Consider the following 20,327-nt stretch of genomic DNA (forward strand, 5'->3'; position numbering starts at 1 on the left):
CATATATGTTTGTAACCATTGTGAAAAATTTAGGCAATCTATAGCCAGCCCTCTGTACTCTACGGGTGATTGACGGAATCCCTCTGCAGTGGTCCACACTGTGCTGATTAAGACTTCCTCTCAAACAATTAATTAGGCCTTACTTTTACTTTTTTACAGCTCTCCCAAACCCAAGTGCATTTTCCCCTGCTGACATATTAGGGTAGATGGACACACACAGAGAAATGGGTAGCAACCAGGCCCATGGCACGAGCACATTATGGACAAGTGACCTCTGAGCAGTGGGGCTGCCGAGGGCCAGAGGCCACAGGGCCCAGGGCTGAGCTCTGTCTGCTGCATTTGCAGCACTCCTTGCAGGCAAAGAGACAGCCTGGGGCCTGGGTAATTCATAGTACAGAGCACTCCCACCAGGCAGCTAGGGCTGCTAGGGCTGCTGCCGCCAGGTAAGTGAGCAGGCCAGGCGGGAGTTGGAGGCTCATCCCTTGGAGCCTCACCAGGGCTTCTCCTGACACAGAACACCAGTGAGGCAATGCTGCCTTGCCATGGGTGTGTCACTCCACTGCATCATAAGATAGAGGCCAGCCAGAGGAGTGCTGTAAGCCTCAGCAGAAACCACCAAAGCCCACAAGTTAGCCACCTCACAGCAGCTGGAATTAAGTGTGGTCCTCTGCCTTTGCAGTATCTATCATCTTCCTTTATTCTCTTCCATTTGGGTCTAAACAGTAATAAATTCATCAGTGATGGCAAACGGAAAACTCTGGCTTGACCAAAACAAAAGACAAGCAGTAACAGTGAAAGCCCACACCTCAGACACCACAATAGCTAACATGAGTGGAAAAGAAAGGCCACAAAGTGACCATCTACTATGTCCTGGCTTCTGGTACTTCAACACACACTCCACACATAGTAGGTGTCTTGACACGCTTATACTAACTGAAATGGGGCTGGCCCGACTCTACCAATCACTACTGTGCAGAGCCTTCAGGAAGTCATCCAACCTCCTTGGTACCACAGTGTCCAGATGAGAGTGAAAATGTTCACGTTCCACCAGGGTGACTGTGGACTCACAAACTAAACTGCAGTGGCAGCAGTAATGAAGGGACTTTGTAACCCAGAAAGTTACACCAGACAAGGTCTACCTTGGGCACACTCTTACATGTAAAACACTAAGATTATGTATGGAAAGTACAGAATAGGTGCCCAGACTAAGCAGGCCCACTGGCAGCAGTTACAAAGCGTGTTTGCTTCAGCTGGGCTTTGCATCATCCATTACAGGCAGTAATTGCAGCAATAATCAATATGCTAACGGGGTAAAAGATTGATCAGCTTTACCATAGCTAATGGAATCTCTAGTATCAGCTTGGATTGGCCCCAGCCTCTCTGAGATGCTCCTCAAAACCCTTAAACAGTTTTAATAAGGATGTGGTAGAGTTTAGTGTAGTTATCCAAAAATATAATTAATCTTGAAAAGAAGGCCAGAGTCAACAAGGAATAACAAGAACAATTTTTGGCTTTGTTTGCTTGCAAGTTTATCAAGCAGTGCTCCTGCTTGTTATGAACCCAATTCTAATTATAACAGCACAATTCAATCAATAATTAAATTTTTGATGGAAATCTACCGTATTAAAAAAAAAAACCAACAACCGGAGTTTAAAACAACACAGTTTAATATCACAAGGCTTAGATTCTTTATTAAGGAGAGAGACAACCCTCACTCCCCAAAGCACCTGCACTTGTTAGGCCCAGTACTGCATATCACATAAATTTTCTAATTTCTCATCCTTCTACCCTATTCATCTCTGTAAAACAGGGAGAAAAATGGCTAAACAATAAACATAGGTTATTACTGAACCAAAAAATGTTTTTATTCTAGAACATGTGCTGAAAACGCATGCTTACTATTTAAGAATTAAAAAGTAGGTGCGTCTCATATCCCCCAAACAGTTAACTAAACAGAGTTAGCTGAATAGACCGCTGAGCTAGCTGGGCGCTTCTGCTTCTTCAGTCATTGCTCTCATGATGTGTGCGAGCAGCCACGTTCCTCAGCGGAGGAACACAAAGCCCTCTGTCAGTCCCTGGCTGCCCTTGGGGACCTCTGCTCAGACATGTCCCTACCCGGCACCACCCCGGCACCGTCCCCTAGCCAGCCACCTTACTCTAGTTCCTGGAGTGTCCCCTTGACATAGGTGAGGTGCATGTGGCTCTGGAGCAATCCTCCCTGCCCCCTGTGCACTCTCGTCCCGCCACTTCCCAGGGCTCCACACCACAGGAGTCACGGAGACTAACTAGGGCCTGCAAGTCACAAATCTTCATTTCCAGGCTAGATGTCTCTGTTAAGATTTGGAGCACATCCAGTTGGTTGACCAAAGCCTTCCCCAGTGCTACGATCCAAAACCGAATACCCTGCCTCTCTACCCTCCCTCAGCTCCCAGCCGGACTCTCCGCAATCTGGGTTTACCAAGTCATTACATGCCGGCACTAATGTCTTGAACCGATCCTCTCTTCCCATTCCGGCCACATGGATTCATTCACTAACCCTCTTCCCGAATCTCCTGACCTTGCACACCCCTGTAGCCACCACTGTCTTTGACCTGAAATAGCCCATATCACACTTGTGCTTGAGGACTCTCTGCAAGGCACATTCCAGAGAAACAGGCTGTGGCTACAACAACACTCCCGTGTGCGTTCGAGCTAAGGCCGGCCATGCTCCAGCCCCCCATTCTCCACAGACCATCACACACGCTCCTTCCTCTGTTATCCACACACGCTGAATCACAGGCAGCGGCTCCTGAATTCCCCAGGCAGTCTTCCGCCTCTAAACCGTTAAACACACTGTTCCTCTGCCCGGAACACCCTTCCCAGTCCCATAGGCCCCGTCCATTCCACCAGGCCACCACTCTCCAGGAGGCCTCCTCTGTCCTCAAGGACATATGAAGCGCTCTGCAGTGCTCACGGGGCACCCTATGCTTCAGCGCTTATCACTTGTCATTCTACCTGGTAAGGGTTGGCTTTTATTGTCCTGACCTGGGTCTTCCCTCTGCTGCTGCCTCAACAGGGCCATAGAAGGCAAGTACGTGTGCACTGAGAGAAGCGGAGGGCTTGGGTTGCACACTCACTGTGCCCACGTCTAGCACGATGCGTGGCCAGGATGGAATCACCCAGTACATCCTGGCTCTTGGAAACTAGCTGTGTGGGTGAGTGAGTGAATCACAGAACAGGTAGGCTTTGGTTGTGACCTAAGGAAAGTCACACTGGTTTGTGTCCCAATATCCTATTATAAAGATGGGAGATTACCTGCCTCATTCACCTTAAAGTCATTAGGAAGATCAAAAAAGTTGGTACATGGGAAACCTATAAAGTACTTGGAAAAAAGAAAAGACACAGGACTATGAGCCTCATACTATTCAGCACCTGAACCCAGAAAGACAATGTTCCTAATGACAGATGACACAGGAAGCTCTGGACGAGCCTGCTGAAGCACTTGCCCACTACAGAGGCAGGTTAGCCAACTGCTTCCTGAAGCTGTCAGCATCCCCTCCCTTGTCCTCAATCACTACGGCATTATAATAACACACAAAGTAAGAGGTGCTGGGAGGACCGATTTCTTTCAGAAGCTCATCGAGGGCAGGGGCCACGCCTCAAGTCTTTTGTTCTCTCGTGGCTTGGGACCGCTTGGGATCTCCGTGGGCTTGAGGGACTTCTTGGAACTCCTGGATATGTGCTATGTGGCCTGATGAGCACCTCTGGGAAAAGAATAGAAACCTCACATTTCCATGCCCTTCATGAACTTCTGGATGGTGCCCCCACAAAACAGCTGCTGCAGGTGTTTTCAGGATGGGGATGGGGAGCCATCAGGCACGTAAGTGCTGCCCCTGAACCTTGTTCCAAACTTTCTCGCAGACGAAAGTTGTATTGGCCCTCCAGTATACACACACACATCTACAACAGGGTGATCTCCCCAATCTCTCTCTCTCTCACACATGCTTTCTAACAGACAGACTTATGAGTAAGGCATCCACTTAAAGGAATATGCATGTTGGTTGCTACCTACTGATAATTAAACCTTCACACTCCTGTTTGGCCAGTGCACAAGCATTTCCTATTGTAAGTAGCTCTGTCGGTAACTACAGCAACAGCTGACAAGCTGTCCACAGCCCACAGTCAACTCCTTAGCTTTCCCAGTCCTGTAGACGAGATGGCCCACTGACCATGCCTTCCTTCCCTTATGCTCTATAGCACACACTAGGAGGCGTCTCCTCCAAGTACTGACCTCTCACAAACTACCTAACCACCCCCGTCCACAGAAGTTGCTCCGATGCCAATCTATTTTGTGTACCAGTTAGTAACTAACACTTACTATCTGGCTCCAGTTCACCTGGTTCCCTAACAGCTAACAGCCCCTGGCTCAAGGAGACTCTTCCTTAACTGACTCTATGCCAAGGGCCCAAATGTGGTGGTCATGGGCAAGGAAAAAGAAAGCCACAGTGGAATCAGGCTTCCAATGCAAAGGTTATCAGAGACCAACTCTGAGGTCCACCTCCAGGCTAACGCTACTACACGCACACATCCACTAATGATTTGGAAGTGAACACAAAGCAAGTTGACCATGTTTAGTAATGACACCACTTGTTTTTGGCTAGTTACGGAACTCCAGACTATCTTAACACAAGTGTGGGAAGCCCGCAGCAGGTGTGACTCAGCTTAGCTAAGGTAACGTGTCCTGGTAGTAGAGATTTAAATTAGCAGAGCCATGGGTCGAACACACTCAGAATGGACTCCTCAGATGAAGCTTTGAGTCTCAGGGTGATTAGCTTGAGGCCGTGACCATCAGGCCATGGAGACAGGAGGCCAAGTGGGACATTCCCTTATAAATATGCTACTCGCATCCTCCAGAGACAGAGTCCTGGAGCATGAGCGAGACATATCATTGTCAAAACACTGGTGGGTCAAAGCTGCAGCAGAGTTTCCTGGTGCTACGGAGGCTGAGCCTGCCTGTGCTTTTCCTTTGCTTTCAAAGCTACATAACAAATCCCTTCTTGATGTCAGGGATGCTCCAAGCTATTTCACAAGGTTGGCAAAAATAAGAAGCTACAACATTTTCATCTCTATTTCAAGGGACCCCCAAATGTCCTTGGTAACACAGAAAGGGAAAGTAAGGTGATCTGGCTCTACAAATAAGTTTTATTCTTCTTACTCTCATCATTTCTCCACTGTGTGTGTGTGTGTGTGTGTGTGTGTGTGTGTGTGTGTGTGTGTGTACTGTTACAGGATATTTGATCCCACTGTGATCCCTGAGATCGTAAACTGTAAAAGCCTATATCTTGCTTGGTGTGGTTGAGCCCTAACACACACCTTTAATCCAAGAAGTTTCTGTTTATTGTAAACAGGTGACTGAGGTGTGGTATAGCCAGCACTAGCACACACATTTAATCCAAGAGCTTTCTGTACACAGGATTTAATCAAGTTAACTCTAGGTCAAAAGGCAGAGCAAGTAACTAGCTGACAGGGATTAAAGAGGAGGAGGGACTTTGAGTTGAGGGGTGTTTAAGACAGTGTGTAAAAACAGAAGGAGCTCTTTCCCTTTTAACTCTTTAGCTCCTCAGCTCCTTGGTCTTTGGCTTTTTGGGCTTTGAGCTGGCAAGCCTTTGGTCTTGGGTTTTTTTGGCCATTTCCTCCTGGGCTGTCAGCTGAGCTAGTGAGTTTTTTGTGCCTTTTCCATCAGGACGTAAGTGGAATAGGAAGGTCAGCTGGGTGCTTTCTCTGCCTTTCTGAGCTAGCAGGTTTTCACCCAAGCATCTGGCTCCTCAGTCTTTACTGGTAAGAAAGAATGATCGGGATTCTCATTTAAAGCAACAATATATGAAAAAAACACAAAGTACTTTTGGTTTTACTAGTGGCTTGTGGTCGCTATTTGAGTAAACAGAATAATGTCTACAACAAGTTCTTTCCATTTCCGTCTTGTTTGTTTGTTTTGTTTTTTCAAGACAGGGTTTCTCTGTAGCCTTGGCTGTACTGGACGCGCTTTGTAGACCAGGCTGGCCTTGAACTCACAGAGATCTGCCTGCCTCTGCCTCTGCCTCCTGAGTGCTGGGATTAAAGGCGTGAGCCACCACACCCAGCCCATTCCTGTCTTAAGTTAGTATTCCAGTGCTGGCAAGAGACATTATGACCAAGGCAACTCTTATGAAAGAAAACACTGGGGGCTTGCTTACAGTTTCAGAGGATTAGTCTATTGTCACAGTGGGGAGGACGGTGGCATGCATGGCACTGGAGCAGTAGCTCAGAGCTACAGCCTGATCTACAGAGGAGGAAAAGGAGGAGGAGGAAGAGGAGGGAGAGGAAGAGGAAGAAAGAGGAAAGGAAGAGAAGGAGGAGAGAGAGAGGGAAAGGGAGACCCAGCCTGGCTTGAGCTTTTTGAAACCCCAAAGCCCACCTCAGTGACACACTTTCTCCAAAAGGCTACACTTCCTTCTCTGGCAACTAAGTGTTCAAGTGTGTGAGCTTATTGGGGCCATTCTGATTCGGCCACCACAGTTCTGGTTTCCCTTCTCTTCATCATCTCCGCCCAGTCTGAAGAGCGGTCTGCATAATTAATTTGTTAATGCCATGGAGTTGGGAAATAACCACTTATTGAGGGCTGAGCTGACTTTGTCCCCTGCAAAGACAGACCCTGTTCACTAAAGAGTACACTTAAAAGCACCATATGGACAATGTTCTTTAAAGAAAATGTCCTGCCAGCAAAGGCCCTAGGCTTGTTAAACATTATACTCCCAAACAAACAGCACACTTTGTGGTAAAACTTGGGCAATATTTTTCAAACTTCCCAAGGCCACATTTTTTTTTTTCATTTTTGTTTGAACTTAGGTGCAAAGACACTGGTGCAAAACAAAAACAAACCAAAAAAAAAAAAAAAAAGTAGTATGTACAAATTTTTCTCAGTAAAACTTACTAGCTACCACAACAAAAACCATACTTGAAACAGCTGGGGATCTAATGGGATCTCTGTCCAGGCCTCCTTGGTCCAAACTCATGACCCGTAACATATTTCTGAGGCTGATGTCAAAGGCTTGTGTGCTTACCTGTAAAACGAAGGTGCACACAAGATCTCTGAGCCCTCCAGCTCTACTAAAGTTAACCAGGATTCTAGTGGCAATTTCCCAGTTATGCAGACCAGGGTAAAGATAATTACAGCCCAATTTACAGGGTGCTCCAAAGGTCAAAGAGTGCTTTTCCCTGACGGTGCCCACTGTCTAACAAGGTACACTATGGTCAAGTATACCAAAGGGAATACTTACACTCCATCGAAACACAAGGTCTCTGCTATAATAGGAGGCATTACAGTAAAACTCATCCTGTACTCTCCGGCAATGTGGGGAAGTAAGAGAGAGAGAATGGGGAAAATGAAGAGAATCATTCTTGTTAATACGCTGCTCCACTCACACAGCCGGGGAGGGGGAGGGGAATGTGATGGGGAAAAGCCCTTTGCTAGACACAGGACTGAGCAGAAGAAAGTATGAATCATTCCCAGCTGCACGTGGACTGCTGGGTTCCTCAGGGAAAGGCCACCCAGAAGAACAGGTTAGCATAACCAGATCAGCAAAGGCCTCCATGGCAGGTGAACAGCAGCCACCTATTTCCAATCTTTCTAAAAGATGAGAGGGGGAAAAATAAGAACAACAAAATTTTAAACTACATTAAGGGACTATCTAACAGGGTCCTTTAAATAATTCGCAATGATCAGGTATTTAGTTTTCAGAATCTGTAGGTTGTATGTTTTTCTAATAAAGCATTTCAAATTCTAATTAAAAAAATACTTTATAGAGGAATTAAAAAGATACAATAGTGTCAGAGGAGAAGCCATGATCCCAGAAGTGGAATATTCTAGCAGTATAACTTACAAAAAACTATGCTATAAAAGCAGATTGTTGATTAACACAAACTCATAACAAAATGCAGAGAGCTATCACCACGCTGCTGTAATAACACTTGGCTGCTGAAGTCTCTCAATACATTAGATATCTCCTTGGAGACCAAATTACTTTACATTTTCTTAAAAGACAATTTATTATAGCTTTGTTTTCTTCTCATTATCTCTTAAAAATATATCGAATGGAGAAAAGAATACAACTTCTAAATAACTTCTACGAAATGGTCCTGATGTGCGATGGCAGCCTTCAGTTTGTTCGCTGGTTATTATTTAACAGCGCACAACCTGCCGTCAGGACATGCCCTCTCTGCCGTACGATGGGCCCTGCCTCACATGTATCAAAAACCACCGTATGCTGTTATTACAGCACTCATAAAATTAACAGCCTCGGGCTGCTAGTGATTTAAATAATTGATAAGTTTTCAATTAAAAAGCTAACATTTTCAGGTCTAATACAAAAATCTATTTAAATTACTGATAAAAACTTAGACTTGGCTTGGCCCTAAGCCAACACATCCTTGCATGCAGGGGGGAGGGGTGATGATTCAGCATGCTTCCATATGAAAGCCTATGAATTCCATATGAAAGCCTAACCTGCGGTATCTTGTTCTTACAATGAAAATGCAGTCCTCTAGTGGGATCTCTCACACCTCTACACTCCACACCAAATCCTTTTCAGAGCCAAGTTCTGTTTATTTAATTTTCATTTATTTATTTATTTTTGAGAGCAGGCCTCACTGTGTAGCTCTGGTTGGCCTAGAACTCACTATGTAGACCTCAAACTCACAGGTATCTGCATGCTGTGTGTTAGGATTAAAGGCGTGAGCTACCACACGCAGCATGCCAATTTGAATTTAAAAAGTACATACTGAGAAAATCATCCATTTCTTTTAGATTTCCCAATTTTGTGAAGTAAAGGTTTTTAAAGTATGATGTCATGATTCTTTGAATTTCCTCAGTGTCTGTTATGTCCCCCTTTTTGTTTCTGATTTTGTTAATTTGGATATTTTCTCTCCCTTTTTAGTTAGTTTGAATGAGGGTTTGCCTATCTTACTGATTTCCTCAAAGAAGCAACTCTTTGTTTCATTGATTCTTTGCATTGTTCTCTTTGTTTCTATTTTATTGATTCCTTCCTGCCGTCCACTCTTCTCGGGCATGTTAATACTTCTTTCTGTTCTAGAGCTTTCAGGTGTGCGTTCTAGTATGGGACCTCTCCATTTTTTATGGAAGAACTTAGTGCTATGGTCTCATCTAGCTCCTTCCGCTGGAGCTCGGGGTAACCTGGAGGAAGAGGGGGAGGAAGAACTGGATGCCAAGAATACCAGCAGAACACGGCCCACAGACTCAACCAAGCAGGGCTCATAGGGCTCTCAGAGGTGGAAGTAGCAATCACGGAGCCTGCCTGGGTCTGACCAAGGCCCTCTGCATATATGTTGACTGCTAGCTTGGTGTTTCTTATGGGACTCCACATCTTCAATCCCAGCACTCGGGAGGCAGAGGTAGGTGGATCTGAGTTCAAGGCCAGCCTGGTCTACAGAGTGAGTTCCATGACAGCAAGAGCTACAAAGAGGAAACCCTGTTTCAAAAAACAAGCAAAAATGAAACAAAACAAAACAAAGCATAAGGAAGGTATGGTCCAGATAGCCCAGCTAAGATATTGCATAAAGAAAGCATTCAAATTTTATAATAGCCTTAATATAAAGTTTCCAGCAGGATTTTCCAGGTGGTAGGCCAGGAAGACACTATGTGAAAGAATGACTGGCTCTAAGATTTGGAAAGACTAAACTTAAAATCTGTATTTTCTTTCTTTTTAAAATTTACTTTTAGCTATATGTATGTCTGTGTGTGGATTTGTGCATGTGCATGTGGGTACCCACGAGGACCAGAAGGAGGTGTCAAATCTCCTGGGACTGCAGTTACAGGCAGTTGTGAGCCACCCAATGTAGGTGCAGGGAACCAAACTCAGGTCTTTGGCAAGAGAATACCTGCTCTTCACTGCTGAGCCATTATCTCTCCGGTCCCAAGTGCTGACTGTTCACTACAGCGTTAGGACCATTTACAGAACAGAGATGAGGGGCTAGAAGTGTAGCTCAGTGATGGGGTTCATGCTTGGGAAATGCAGGGCTCTGGGTTCAATCTCTAACCCCTAAAAAGAAGTACTAGCATCTACTATAGAGTGATTGATTATTTTTCACTTTTTAAGGGCTAAGGAAATGGTCCAGTGGGGGAAGTGCTCCCTTGAAGAGATGAGGACTTCCCCAGAATCCAGGTAAAGCTAGGGGTGGTGGCATGTGTCTGTGACCCCAGAGCACATCCAGCATGACACGAGGGGACAGACATGAGACTCCACAGAAGCCTGAAGGCCAGCTAGCCTAGCATATGCAGTGGCTAATATCAAAGAAATCTTGGGTCAAACAGGCAGAAAGTGAAGACTGAGGCCCAAGGTTATCCTCTGACCTCCACATGCATGTACACATCTGCACACGATGTGTACATACACATACATGCACACTTACCATCTCCTACACATGTAGACACCCAAATAAATAAAATTAATTAAAAATAAAAGAGCACTTCAAAGCCTGAGCTTAAACATCTGGCACTCAGAAACGGAACAAGTTAGCAGTGTCACAAGGGTCACACTTAGCACTCTCTTTCACAAGGCACAATTTGCAAGGTCTTCTGAAAAGTCCACACTGCTTATGCGTGGGTCTGATGAATGCCTCTGGAAAGACACTGTTGTCCGTTCTCTGCCAAGGACCCACGTAAGAAAGCCAGAACCCGTGTGTGTGCATATGTTTTCTAAAAACAAAGGAGTCGCGCTCTCGGGAGAGTTAGCCAATCCATCAACAGCAGTGCCGCCTTGGCCAAGACAATCCTGCTCTGCCTTCCACGTACCGATGATCTCAGCTCTAAATTCTCAGTACACAAAGACTCCCACATAAGTTAATGGGAAGTCAATGGGAAATTGACTTTTCCTACTCTGGGCTGGGAGGAATGCAATGCTCTGTTAATCATGCCATCCTTCTTGTTCTCTTTCCTCCTACCCTAAATTAAAACTATCGGCGGAGACCCACACAGACAGTTACAGTTTTCATTACAATGAAACAGTATCAAAACCAGACATCCTAACCGTTGGCTACAATTAGAATCTCAGAGAAAAGCAAATGTCTGGTCTTGCCCATCAGGTCCACCGTCATATGACTTTGCATTTGTATAGCTTCACGTCTACTATGCTATTTGATCATTACAGTGACCCAGTGCATTAGAGGGGACGTGTGTTATTATCACCGCTGACAGATGAGGCAACTGTGGCACTGCGAGGTTAAGTGATCTGCCTCGGGCCAGGAACCCAAAGCAGGGCTGGGGCTTCCCCTTCTAGTGCAGTGCTCTTCCCCGGCCCCCAGGAAAGGCTTCCAAACGGATTACAGACCCAGGTGAACTAAAACTGGGGAAGAAATCCCAAGCCAGGGCTCTGGGAAGCTCCGTGTCTCTTGTTTATGGATTTGTCTCAGCTGGTGCTGAAATGCCCTATTTCAGTCTCAGACAAATATTCCAGCAGAAGTTGATATACCAGAGGAAAGTCCACCTCGTATATAGTCAGGCCACTGTGAGTCAGTGAGCAGGCCTGCTGTACATTTCCAGGTGCAGGCAGTGCATAGACAACTGGAAGGACATCTTTAAATCTGCGTCCGTAAGAGCCTGCAGCTATGTTATAGCTGCAGTCTGGAAGGGTGAAAGAGATCTCCAGTCAAAAGTAGATTTTGAAAAATTTTTAGAGCCCAGGGGTTCATTTTTAATGAGCCGTTACTTTAAGTACTGCATAAAAAATACAGGAAATTGATAGTCCATTTAGTCTGCACCATACCTAATGCAAAAGTCATTAAGATGCATTATTCTTAATGTTCATGATATGATCAGTAAGTGTCTTTTGAAAATAATGTCCTTAACTTTCACATAAGGAAATCTTTGAAAACCTTATCTATTATACAGAAAAATGCTATGGCAACTGTGGTTTACTTACTATCTTCACTGTGCCCAAGAAACGGCATCCTCAATTACATTAACATTTAAAAAAAAAATAGTCCTTGTTTGCTAGGCTGATGAGAAGGCTCAGCGGCTAAGAGCACTTGCCACCAGGCTTGACATCCCGAGTTGGATCCCCAGAACCCATATGGTGGAAGAACGGAACCAACTGCAAGTTGTCCTCTGACACACACACACACACACACACACACACACACACACACACACAGGCACAGTGTTCTTTTTTAACAATTAAAGCAGCCCTCTTACACAGTACACTTACGTATGACAGCATCGCCTTCATTTCTTCATCACTCCTCACTGTGATCCTGTCACCATCTTCATCTTCATCTGTTTAAAAATGAACACGATGAGAGCTGTAAGACTTGTATTCTTGAAGATCTGTTTTATCTTTCCATTGTGTGTGTGTGTGAGGGAGTGTGTACACATGGATGCAGTGCTCACAAAGGCTACAAAAGGAGCTGGATCCCCTGCTTGAGAAAGAACTAAAATTTTCTTTTAAAAGAAAGGTGAAAAATCAAAATATTTCTCTAGTTAGACATATATGTAAGTCAAGTAAATTGAACTGGGGTATCACAAGGCCAGCTTTTGAGAGAGGCCCTAAGTACTTTCTAACGTCTCATATGATGTCATATTTCCCAGTTCCATCCCATCACTGGAGCAGGGTGACAGTGTCTCACGCTTACTGAGCACTGCAGCCCAGAAGGTGCTCGGACTTGTGCTTTATATGCAACACCACCTTAAGAACAACCCTGCAACCCTGCAATGTGGACATCAGGATTATTTCTGCTTTACAGAAGATGAGCCTGGGGGCCTTGCACAAGGCTAAAAGCAAAGTGACTCTAACAGTGGGCTCCTACCTTCCCTCCTATCTTGCAAAGCTCTCTCAAAGAGTTTCATTCGTCCCACCCCTCTGACCTGAAGCCTCAAATGGTAATTCATGCTATTTTGAAATAATGTAATAGTCTTAAGATTTGAGGATATTATGACTGTGGAACCCATAACCAGAAATGTGCACATCTGAGTAAGTACTGAAGAGGGCACATCTAGAAATAATGTGCTCATTTCAGTAATTCTCTTAGTTTTAAAAGCTTCATTTAAGAACCTAAAGATAGACCTCTTGAGAAGATCGGATCTCAATTTTAACCTGAAATAGCACTGTTGGCTGAGTCACCGCCCACATCTTTTCCTAGGCTGGACTCAGAATGACGTCTGGTTGTGGCAAGAGTAGGAACACTCAGAGCCAAGATGGCTCAGTGGATAAAAGCACTTGCTTCCAAGCCTGACAGCCTGAGTTCAATCCCTAGAACCCACTCTGCAGAAGGAGAGAGACTCAACTCCCACAAGTGGTCCTCTGGCCCCCACGCATGTGCTGCAGCACACGCATGCCCACAAGCATGCAAGCACACAAACTGGATGGATGGATGGACGGATGGATGGATGGATGGATGGACAGATGAAAGAACTATAGTAACAAAAGTTTAACAAGAGCAAGAGCATTTGACAGCTGATGTAGACGCTCTAAAGACACAGTTCAAAGAAAAATGCCTAAAACCTTTGAGTAGTATACATAGCCTACTCAGGAAACAGTCTAGAAGGGGTGAGCTCAGAATCTGCATACTTGCTAGCAGTTAGGATTTTATTTCTGTTGACAGAATCTAGTTGCTGACTTAACTAGATGTGCCTATTCCAAACCTGGCAAACTGGACATCTCATCATAAGAGAATGTGTTTGCACAGCTCTGGAAAAGCAGAGGGACTTGGCTCAATACCTGAATCTCCCATCACAAACCAACAGGCATAACCTCCTGTCCAGCTAAAGACGCTCAGAAGATGTCCTGTCCGGTAACAAAGCCACTGGGGCTGTGGGAAGGAGTCTGTGCTTTTTCCCAATTAGTCTATTACTAAGCTAAATACTGTTGGTTTGTTCCAGTAGCCAGCAGCAACTTGACAGCACCAAGGAAAGCAGCATATCCCTCAGTTTCCTTCAGTGACTTGAGCCAACTCTTGGCTTTGTTTGTGTTGTTTATTTTTCAAGCCAATTCTCAAAGGATCTACTTTGCAAAGCCTCACGCTGCAGAGTCCCTCAAGCCTACTGAATCTGCATCTCCAAATCACTGTCCAAACAGCTGGGGGCTGCCAACAACACAGCTGAAGACTCTACAACCAAGAATCAGGACCGCCACACTGGTATGCAAAAAGCCACATTTCCACATCCCTGCACAGATGAGAGATTTCTCAACACAAAGAACTGCTTTTTCTCTGGTTTTTGATGCAGACTTTCCAAGGCCAAACTGGAGAGAAACCTCGGGCTAGGAGAAACTCAAGAAAGGGGTTTCTACACAGGTCTTAGAAACTAACAGATTCAAAGCTAAGGTGGAAGTTTTCTCTGAAATCTGGGAAGACAAAGAAGGAAAAAGAGGTTGTATAAAGGCATACGAGACTATGTCCTACCACACACAAAGTTTTGCTTCGAAGCCAAGTTAAAGAGGGCTAGGAAGCTGGCTTCAGTTGGTAAAGCAAATATACAGACCAGGAATTTGTTAGCTTTGCTGGGGAGATGGAAACAAAAGGGCCCCTGGGCCTTGCTAGCCAGCCAGTTTAGCCAAGCTCCAGATTTATTTTTATTTATTCTTTTTTTTTTTTTTTTGACAGTTTCTCTGTGTGCCTTGGCTATCCTGGAGTCACTGTGTAGATGAGGCTTGCCTTGAACTCATACAAATCCGCCTGCCTCTGCCTCCCTCAGTGCTAGGCTTACAGGTGTGTGCCACCACATCCAGCTAAGCTCCAGATTTAGTTAGAGAACCTGTCTTAAAGAATCTTAAAGAATAAAACAGACCCCAGGCATGGTGACACCTACCTACCTACCTAGCACTCGGGAGGCAGAGGCAGGCTGATCTCTCTGAGTTCAGGGCCAGCCTGATCTACAAAGAGAGTCCAGGACAGCCAGGGCTACATGGATAAACTCTTATCTCAAAACAAAAACAAAATCAGCTAGCAGAGCAATTCCTCACAGAACACACCATGCAGGACCCATTGCCAAGGTCCTAACGCCGACAGGAAGGTGTGGAAGAGAAGTGCTGACACCACCCCACAGTATGAGGTCTGACTCCAAGAGGGAGATCTCAGACTAGTTGAAAGGAGCATTCCAATTAAGCCTGGTGATAAAAATCAGGCTTATGTGACGTGGTGACTAACAGCTCCTATGGCCTAAGAGGAGACCTTGCTGTTTCTCAGGGGACCCAGTTTCTCAGGGGACTGCTTTATCCTCTAATTTCCGTGCTTAGCTGCTTTACTGAAGACTCCTTGTTCTTGTCCAAGGGGAAGCTGTGTTGGAAAAACATCTGTACTCATGAGAATGGAGGTGGTGCTGGCAAAAAGTGAAATGGAACACTGTCCCTGACCCATGGCAGCAGGCCCAGGAACAAACCACGCACCTTGGTGTTTAAAGAGAGAATGAACCTCTTTCTAAAACCAGTTAAACGACAGGCCCAGGAAGCAGATGTGCCACCAAGCAGCTTAGTAGACAGTGACCTGAAACACTTTTCAACCAAGTTACACCTATTCAAACAGCTCCACCAAACACCAGGTTCTCTGCCTTTCAAACTGTGCCAACTGTTTAAAAACTACACTAGCTGGAGTGATAAATTCTAAGAACTTACTAAAAGGGGGGCAAGACTTCCAAAGGTATACACAGCTGGTACAGAGCTCCACACAGAAGCAGCGCTGAGCGGGAAGTAGAAAAATAACCTCAACTCTTTTCTGCCTTATATATGAAGGTTCTTTGCCATCTGACCAGAATAACATTACTGGCTATAACCGGGGGGTGGGGGGGTGGGGGTGCTCAGAGATCTGACACACTGGTTCACAATGACAATCCCAGACTCCTCTAGTTGCCTGGAGCATAGTAATATGATTTTCCAGCACATTAGGGAAGCAAAAGGAGAACCGGGAAGTCTATGTACTGGCTGGATTTTGTTAATGTCACTTAAAATGGAGGCAAAAATCCTAGCAAGATACCAAATAGAGTACGGCAGATGGCAAACAAATATTATGAAGCAATCTTTACAAAATCTGCAGTGTGTCACAAATATACAAAATGGCAGAGTTTAGGAAGCGAGAATCCTAACAGGCCATATGTTGTTCACGGTTTTTATTTGAAGCGATGTAAAGGCCCTAAGGGGAGCAGCACCTCAGGTAGGGGTGGTCAGGGCGGTCCAGTGTGCAAACAGCAGAAACTGAGGGACTCGCAGCACCTACTGCAGAGACAGGAGCTCAGGGGGGCTTTCCACAAAGAGTGACAGAAAGGGAAGACAGTATATCATGTGTCATTTGTCACCCTCCTTCTGTGCCAGGTGGGAGTCGACTAGAACTACAGTAACAGCAGGGAAGAAATGGAAACATGGTTGTAAAGGTTAGAAAGACATCAGCAGGAAATCACTAGAAAAGATGTCAAGTTCAGAGCAGTTCTCAGGGATGGAGGCCACGGATGCAGGATGCAGATACAGGCCGAGGTCCCTGTGGTCACGCCTTCATAGGCATGAACTACCCATCACTTAGCGCCTTGCCTCTGTCCAGTGTTCCAGAGCTCCCCTGAGTCTGTTTCCTTCTCCTTCTTACAAACAAAGTGCCTACTATGTGGCAGGTGTGATACCTGGGCATAGGGATAGTGGTGGTGAAAAGAAAAGCCAAGGCAGAGCCTCTGACCTCTTACACACACAGGCCAGGTGGAGCACATGGGTCATGGACACGGAGATCGTATTTGGGCCGGGGTGGAGCACAGGGACAGGAGCACTTGAAGGAGTGGCCTTCCTCTCTCTCCTGAGAGAGATTAAAGCCACAGGTTCTCTGATTCTTAAGATGTCATCTTCTAGCAGGGTCACCCTGGCTGTTGGGTGGACGAGCAGAAGGTTGGGATAAGGACCTGGAAGCTACTGTCCTGCTTTAGTTGGGCATGATGGTGGCCTAACAAGCTACGGATGTTCTGAGTTTTATCACTGTCCCCCCACCTTGAGAGCTAGAGTTTCACTGTGCAGCTGAGGTCGGCTCAACCCTGCTGGACTGCTGGGACACAGTGTGTGCCACTATGTCTAGCCAAGCTGCGGGTCTGAGAACCGACAACATGCCGCCTCCATGTGAAGACAGGTTCCGTCGGTTTGCTCTTCAGATGCCCTCAGATTTGCATAATTAACTTTCACATGTTCAGCTTTTTTCAGATGCAGTATACATTTACTATGAACTACAATCTAACTAGTTTACTTAGAAATAATGACCTTTTACATACACAATAAATTAAGAAGATGAAACTTCATTTCTTCCAAATATCGTTGGACTTGAACTTTTTCATGATGCAAAAAGGGGCTCCCACCCAACTCTTCCGCTTGACTATCAGTGCTGCTTAGACAAAGGTGCTTCCTACAGACAGCATCCAGCACTCCCCTGCAGTTGTCTTCCGCTCTGAAATCTTACAGCTTCTGTAGGTGTAGTGTTCCTCCAAAGCTCAGAGTATGACCAATTTAAAATAAGGCATGATCTTTTTATTTTAGAAGTTCCTAGGTAAGGAGGTTGAAGAGCTGGCTCAGCAGTTTAGAGGAATCAGGTGCAGTTCCTTGCACCCACATGGAGGCCCACAGCCACCTGTAACTCCAGTTTCAGGGCACCTGATGTCCTCTCTTGGTCCCCACGGGCACCAGGCACACATGTGATGTACATACACACATGCTGGCAGATTTGAAAAAAAAAAAAAAAAAAGAGGGGGCTGGAGAGATGGCTCAGCGGTTAAAGAGCACTGACTGCTCTTCCAGAGGTCCTGAGTTCAATTCCCAGCAACCACATGGTGGCTCACAACCATCTATAATGTGATCTGATGCTCTCTTCTGGCCTGCTGGAGTACAAGCAGGCAGAGCACTGTGTACATAATAAATAAATAAATAAATAAAGGGTGTGGTGGCACACGCCTTTAATCCCAGCACTTGGGAGGCAGAGGCAGGCAGATCTCTGTGAGTTCCAGGCCAGCCTGGTCAACAAAGTGAGTCCAGGACAGCCAAGGCTACACAGAGAAGCCTTGTCTCAGAAAAAAACTGAGGGAGGAAAAAAAGAGAACACTTGCTACACTTCCAGAGGACTTAGTTCAGTTCCCAGCATCCACAGTGGGCTGATCACAGTGGGCTGACTTAAGCTCCAGGGATCTGATGTCCTCTTCTGGTCTCCATGGTCACTAAATTCAAATGTATATACACATAAACAAAAGTTTTCAAAAATTAGAAATAAATAGTTGGGGCTGAAGAAAGACACAAACATTTATCTTCTAACCATGTTTTCTGAGTCAAATTCTGACACACACAGTTTGACAAGGAAGACGACACAGGATGACTATAGGCCTAAATACACGAAGCTGGTATCACAGGAAAGTGAAAACACATGGCGTGTCTAAGCACAAGGCAGCATTTGTCTAGATGGACTTCGGGCTCATCTTTCAAGTTGCCCATGAGACTCCCCTGTCCCACGACATCAGGCTAATAGTTACTGGGCTCAAGAAAAATACAGGGAACGACGTGCACGTAATAGACACGCACAGGAAATGCATCTGCAGGAGCAGTTGATGTTTATCACCTGGTGTGTTGGAGCGCTCATTAATCTGCTAATGAAACCGAGAGGCTCAGCGGGGGACTCTGGGCCTTCATAAGTGCCAGGCTGCCACCGCATCCGTTAGGCCCACACATGCAACATACAGGATTCTTTATGGTTATGGAATTTAGTCTCATCTCAGAAACGTTCTCACATGGGGAAAAGACAAAGTATTCAATAATTGGCACGAAGTCAACAATCCATCCATGTGAAAAATAAAGCTGGGCCCATCTGACTGTTTTTAATGACATATACTGAAGACACAAAGGTACAAGCGTAAAAGTAAAATCCTTCTAATCTGGGAAATAGAAATACTTGTGCTTTTTGTATAAAAAGCTGATGATATGCACAAATATACATCTTTAATAAATAACATGCACATGTGAAACCATATTAAAGCAGAAACAAAAGCAACGCAGGTGAACCTGTTCATCACACTGGAATCTGAAAGGACGAATTCAGAAGTAATAAAAGAAAATACGTTTTATCACATAAAAACTTCAGCCTTCTGTATGGAAAAGGAGAGAGGATAAAAAGCACAAAACAAGCTGAAAAGACAACAAATTGGACAAAAATACTCATAAAGACAATGGACCAATGTTCTTCTTTATAAAAGCTCTGAAATCGAGGAGAAAAGGCAACCTAAGAGAAACGTGGGGCAGAGGCTCGTAGACATTAAACGCAAATGAAAAGAAGCTAAGTCATCCCAAACCTGCATAGAGAGAAAGGCAGTAGCTTCCGCACTTGTTACATTAACATTGAGAAGAAAGGCGCTAAAACCGGCAAGTTGGTTAGGGCGGAGAGAAAGGGCTTCCTGACCTAGGGAGAATGGATCCCATCTTTGGAAAGCAAACATACGGCCACGGAAGTTGAGGGCAGAGAGTTGTTCCTGTCGGTGATCCCGAAAGCCTGGGAATCCATCCGTCCTACACACCCACTTCTTCAGTGTGGACCAATCTAAGTCACTACTGTTGACCTCCACATTTTTTTTCCTGGTTTTAAAAAAGCTGGGGGTGCCAGATAATGACAGCCCATGCCTTTAATCTCAGCACTCAGCAGGGGCAGGTGGAACTTTGTGTGTTCAAGTCCACCCTGGTCTAAAATGTGAGCTTCAGAATAGCTCTGTTACACAGAGAAATCATGTCTTGAAAAGAAAACAAAAACAAAAACAAAGGCTGGGCCCTGGAGAGCCCTAGAGAGCCCCGGAGAGCCCTGGAGAGATGGCTCAGCAGTCAACAGCACTGGCTCTTAACCAGGGGTCCTAAATTCAATTCCCAGCGCTCACATGGTGGCTTACAACTGCCTATAATGAAATCTGAAGCCTTTTTTTTTTTGGTGTGCAGCTATATATGTAGACAAAATACTCTAATACATAAACTACATAAGTAAAAACGCTGGTAAAAACTTAAATGTCCATCTAGTAAATTAAACAATTTAAGCAACAGCCAAAGACTGAAGTTGACATGTGAACACTGATGCTGGGACCAAGCCTAACATATGCTCATAGGCAAGGGCCGGGAAACCGGCAGCAGCACAGTATGAAAGGCACCCAAGAAATTACTGACAGTAAATGAGAACCGTTTGCTTTGTTTCTAAGCTACTTAAAATTGTTTATAATATGCCATTATATAAAAACAAACAAACAAAAAAAACCCTACTAGGTATTACCAAGTACTTTTGGGTTAGCAAGGTGGCTCAGTGGGCTATGGCGCTTGCTACTGAGCCTA

At 45.2% G+C, this 20,327-nt stretch overlaps 1 protein-coding gene across 8 annotated transcripts in view; it reads right to left on the bottom strand.

The window, feature by feature from the left end:
* Window positions 1-20,327, bottom strand: part of MAP2K5 (mitogen-activated protein kinase kinase 5) — a 223,792-nt gene that overhangs the window by 192,448 nt on the left and 11,017 nt on the right. For all 8 annotated transcript variants that reach the window (XM_084781427.1, XM_084781426.1, XM_084781425.1 and 5 more), the window contains one exon: window positions 12,237-12,304. In XM_084781427.1, the coding sequence (XP_084637553.1) occupies window positions 12,237-12,304 (68 nt within the window). The remainder of the gene's footprint in view (window positions 1-12,236; window positions 12,305-20,327) is intronic.

The sequence above is a fragment of the Acomys minous genome (assembly GCF_964271855.1).
Source record: "Acomys minous genome assembly, chromosome: 5".
NCBI lineage: Eukaryota > Metazoa > Chordata > Mammalia > Rodentia > Muridae > Acomys > Acomys minous.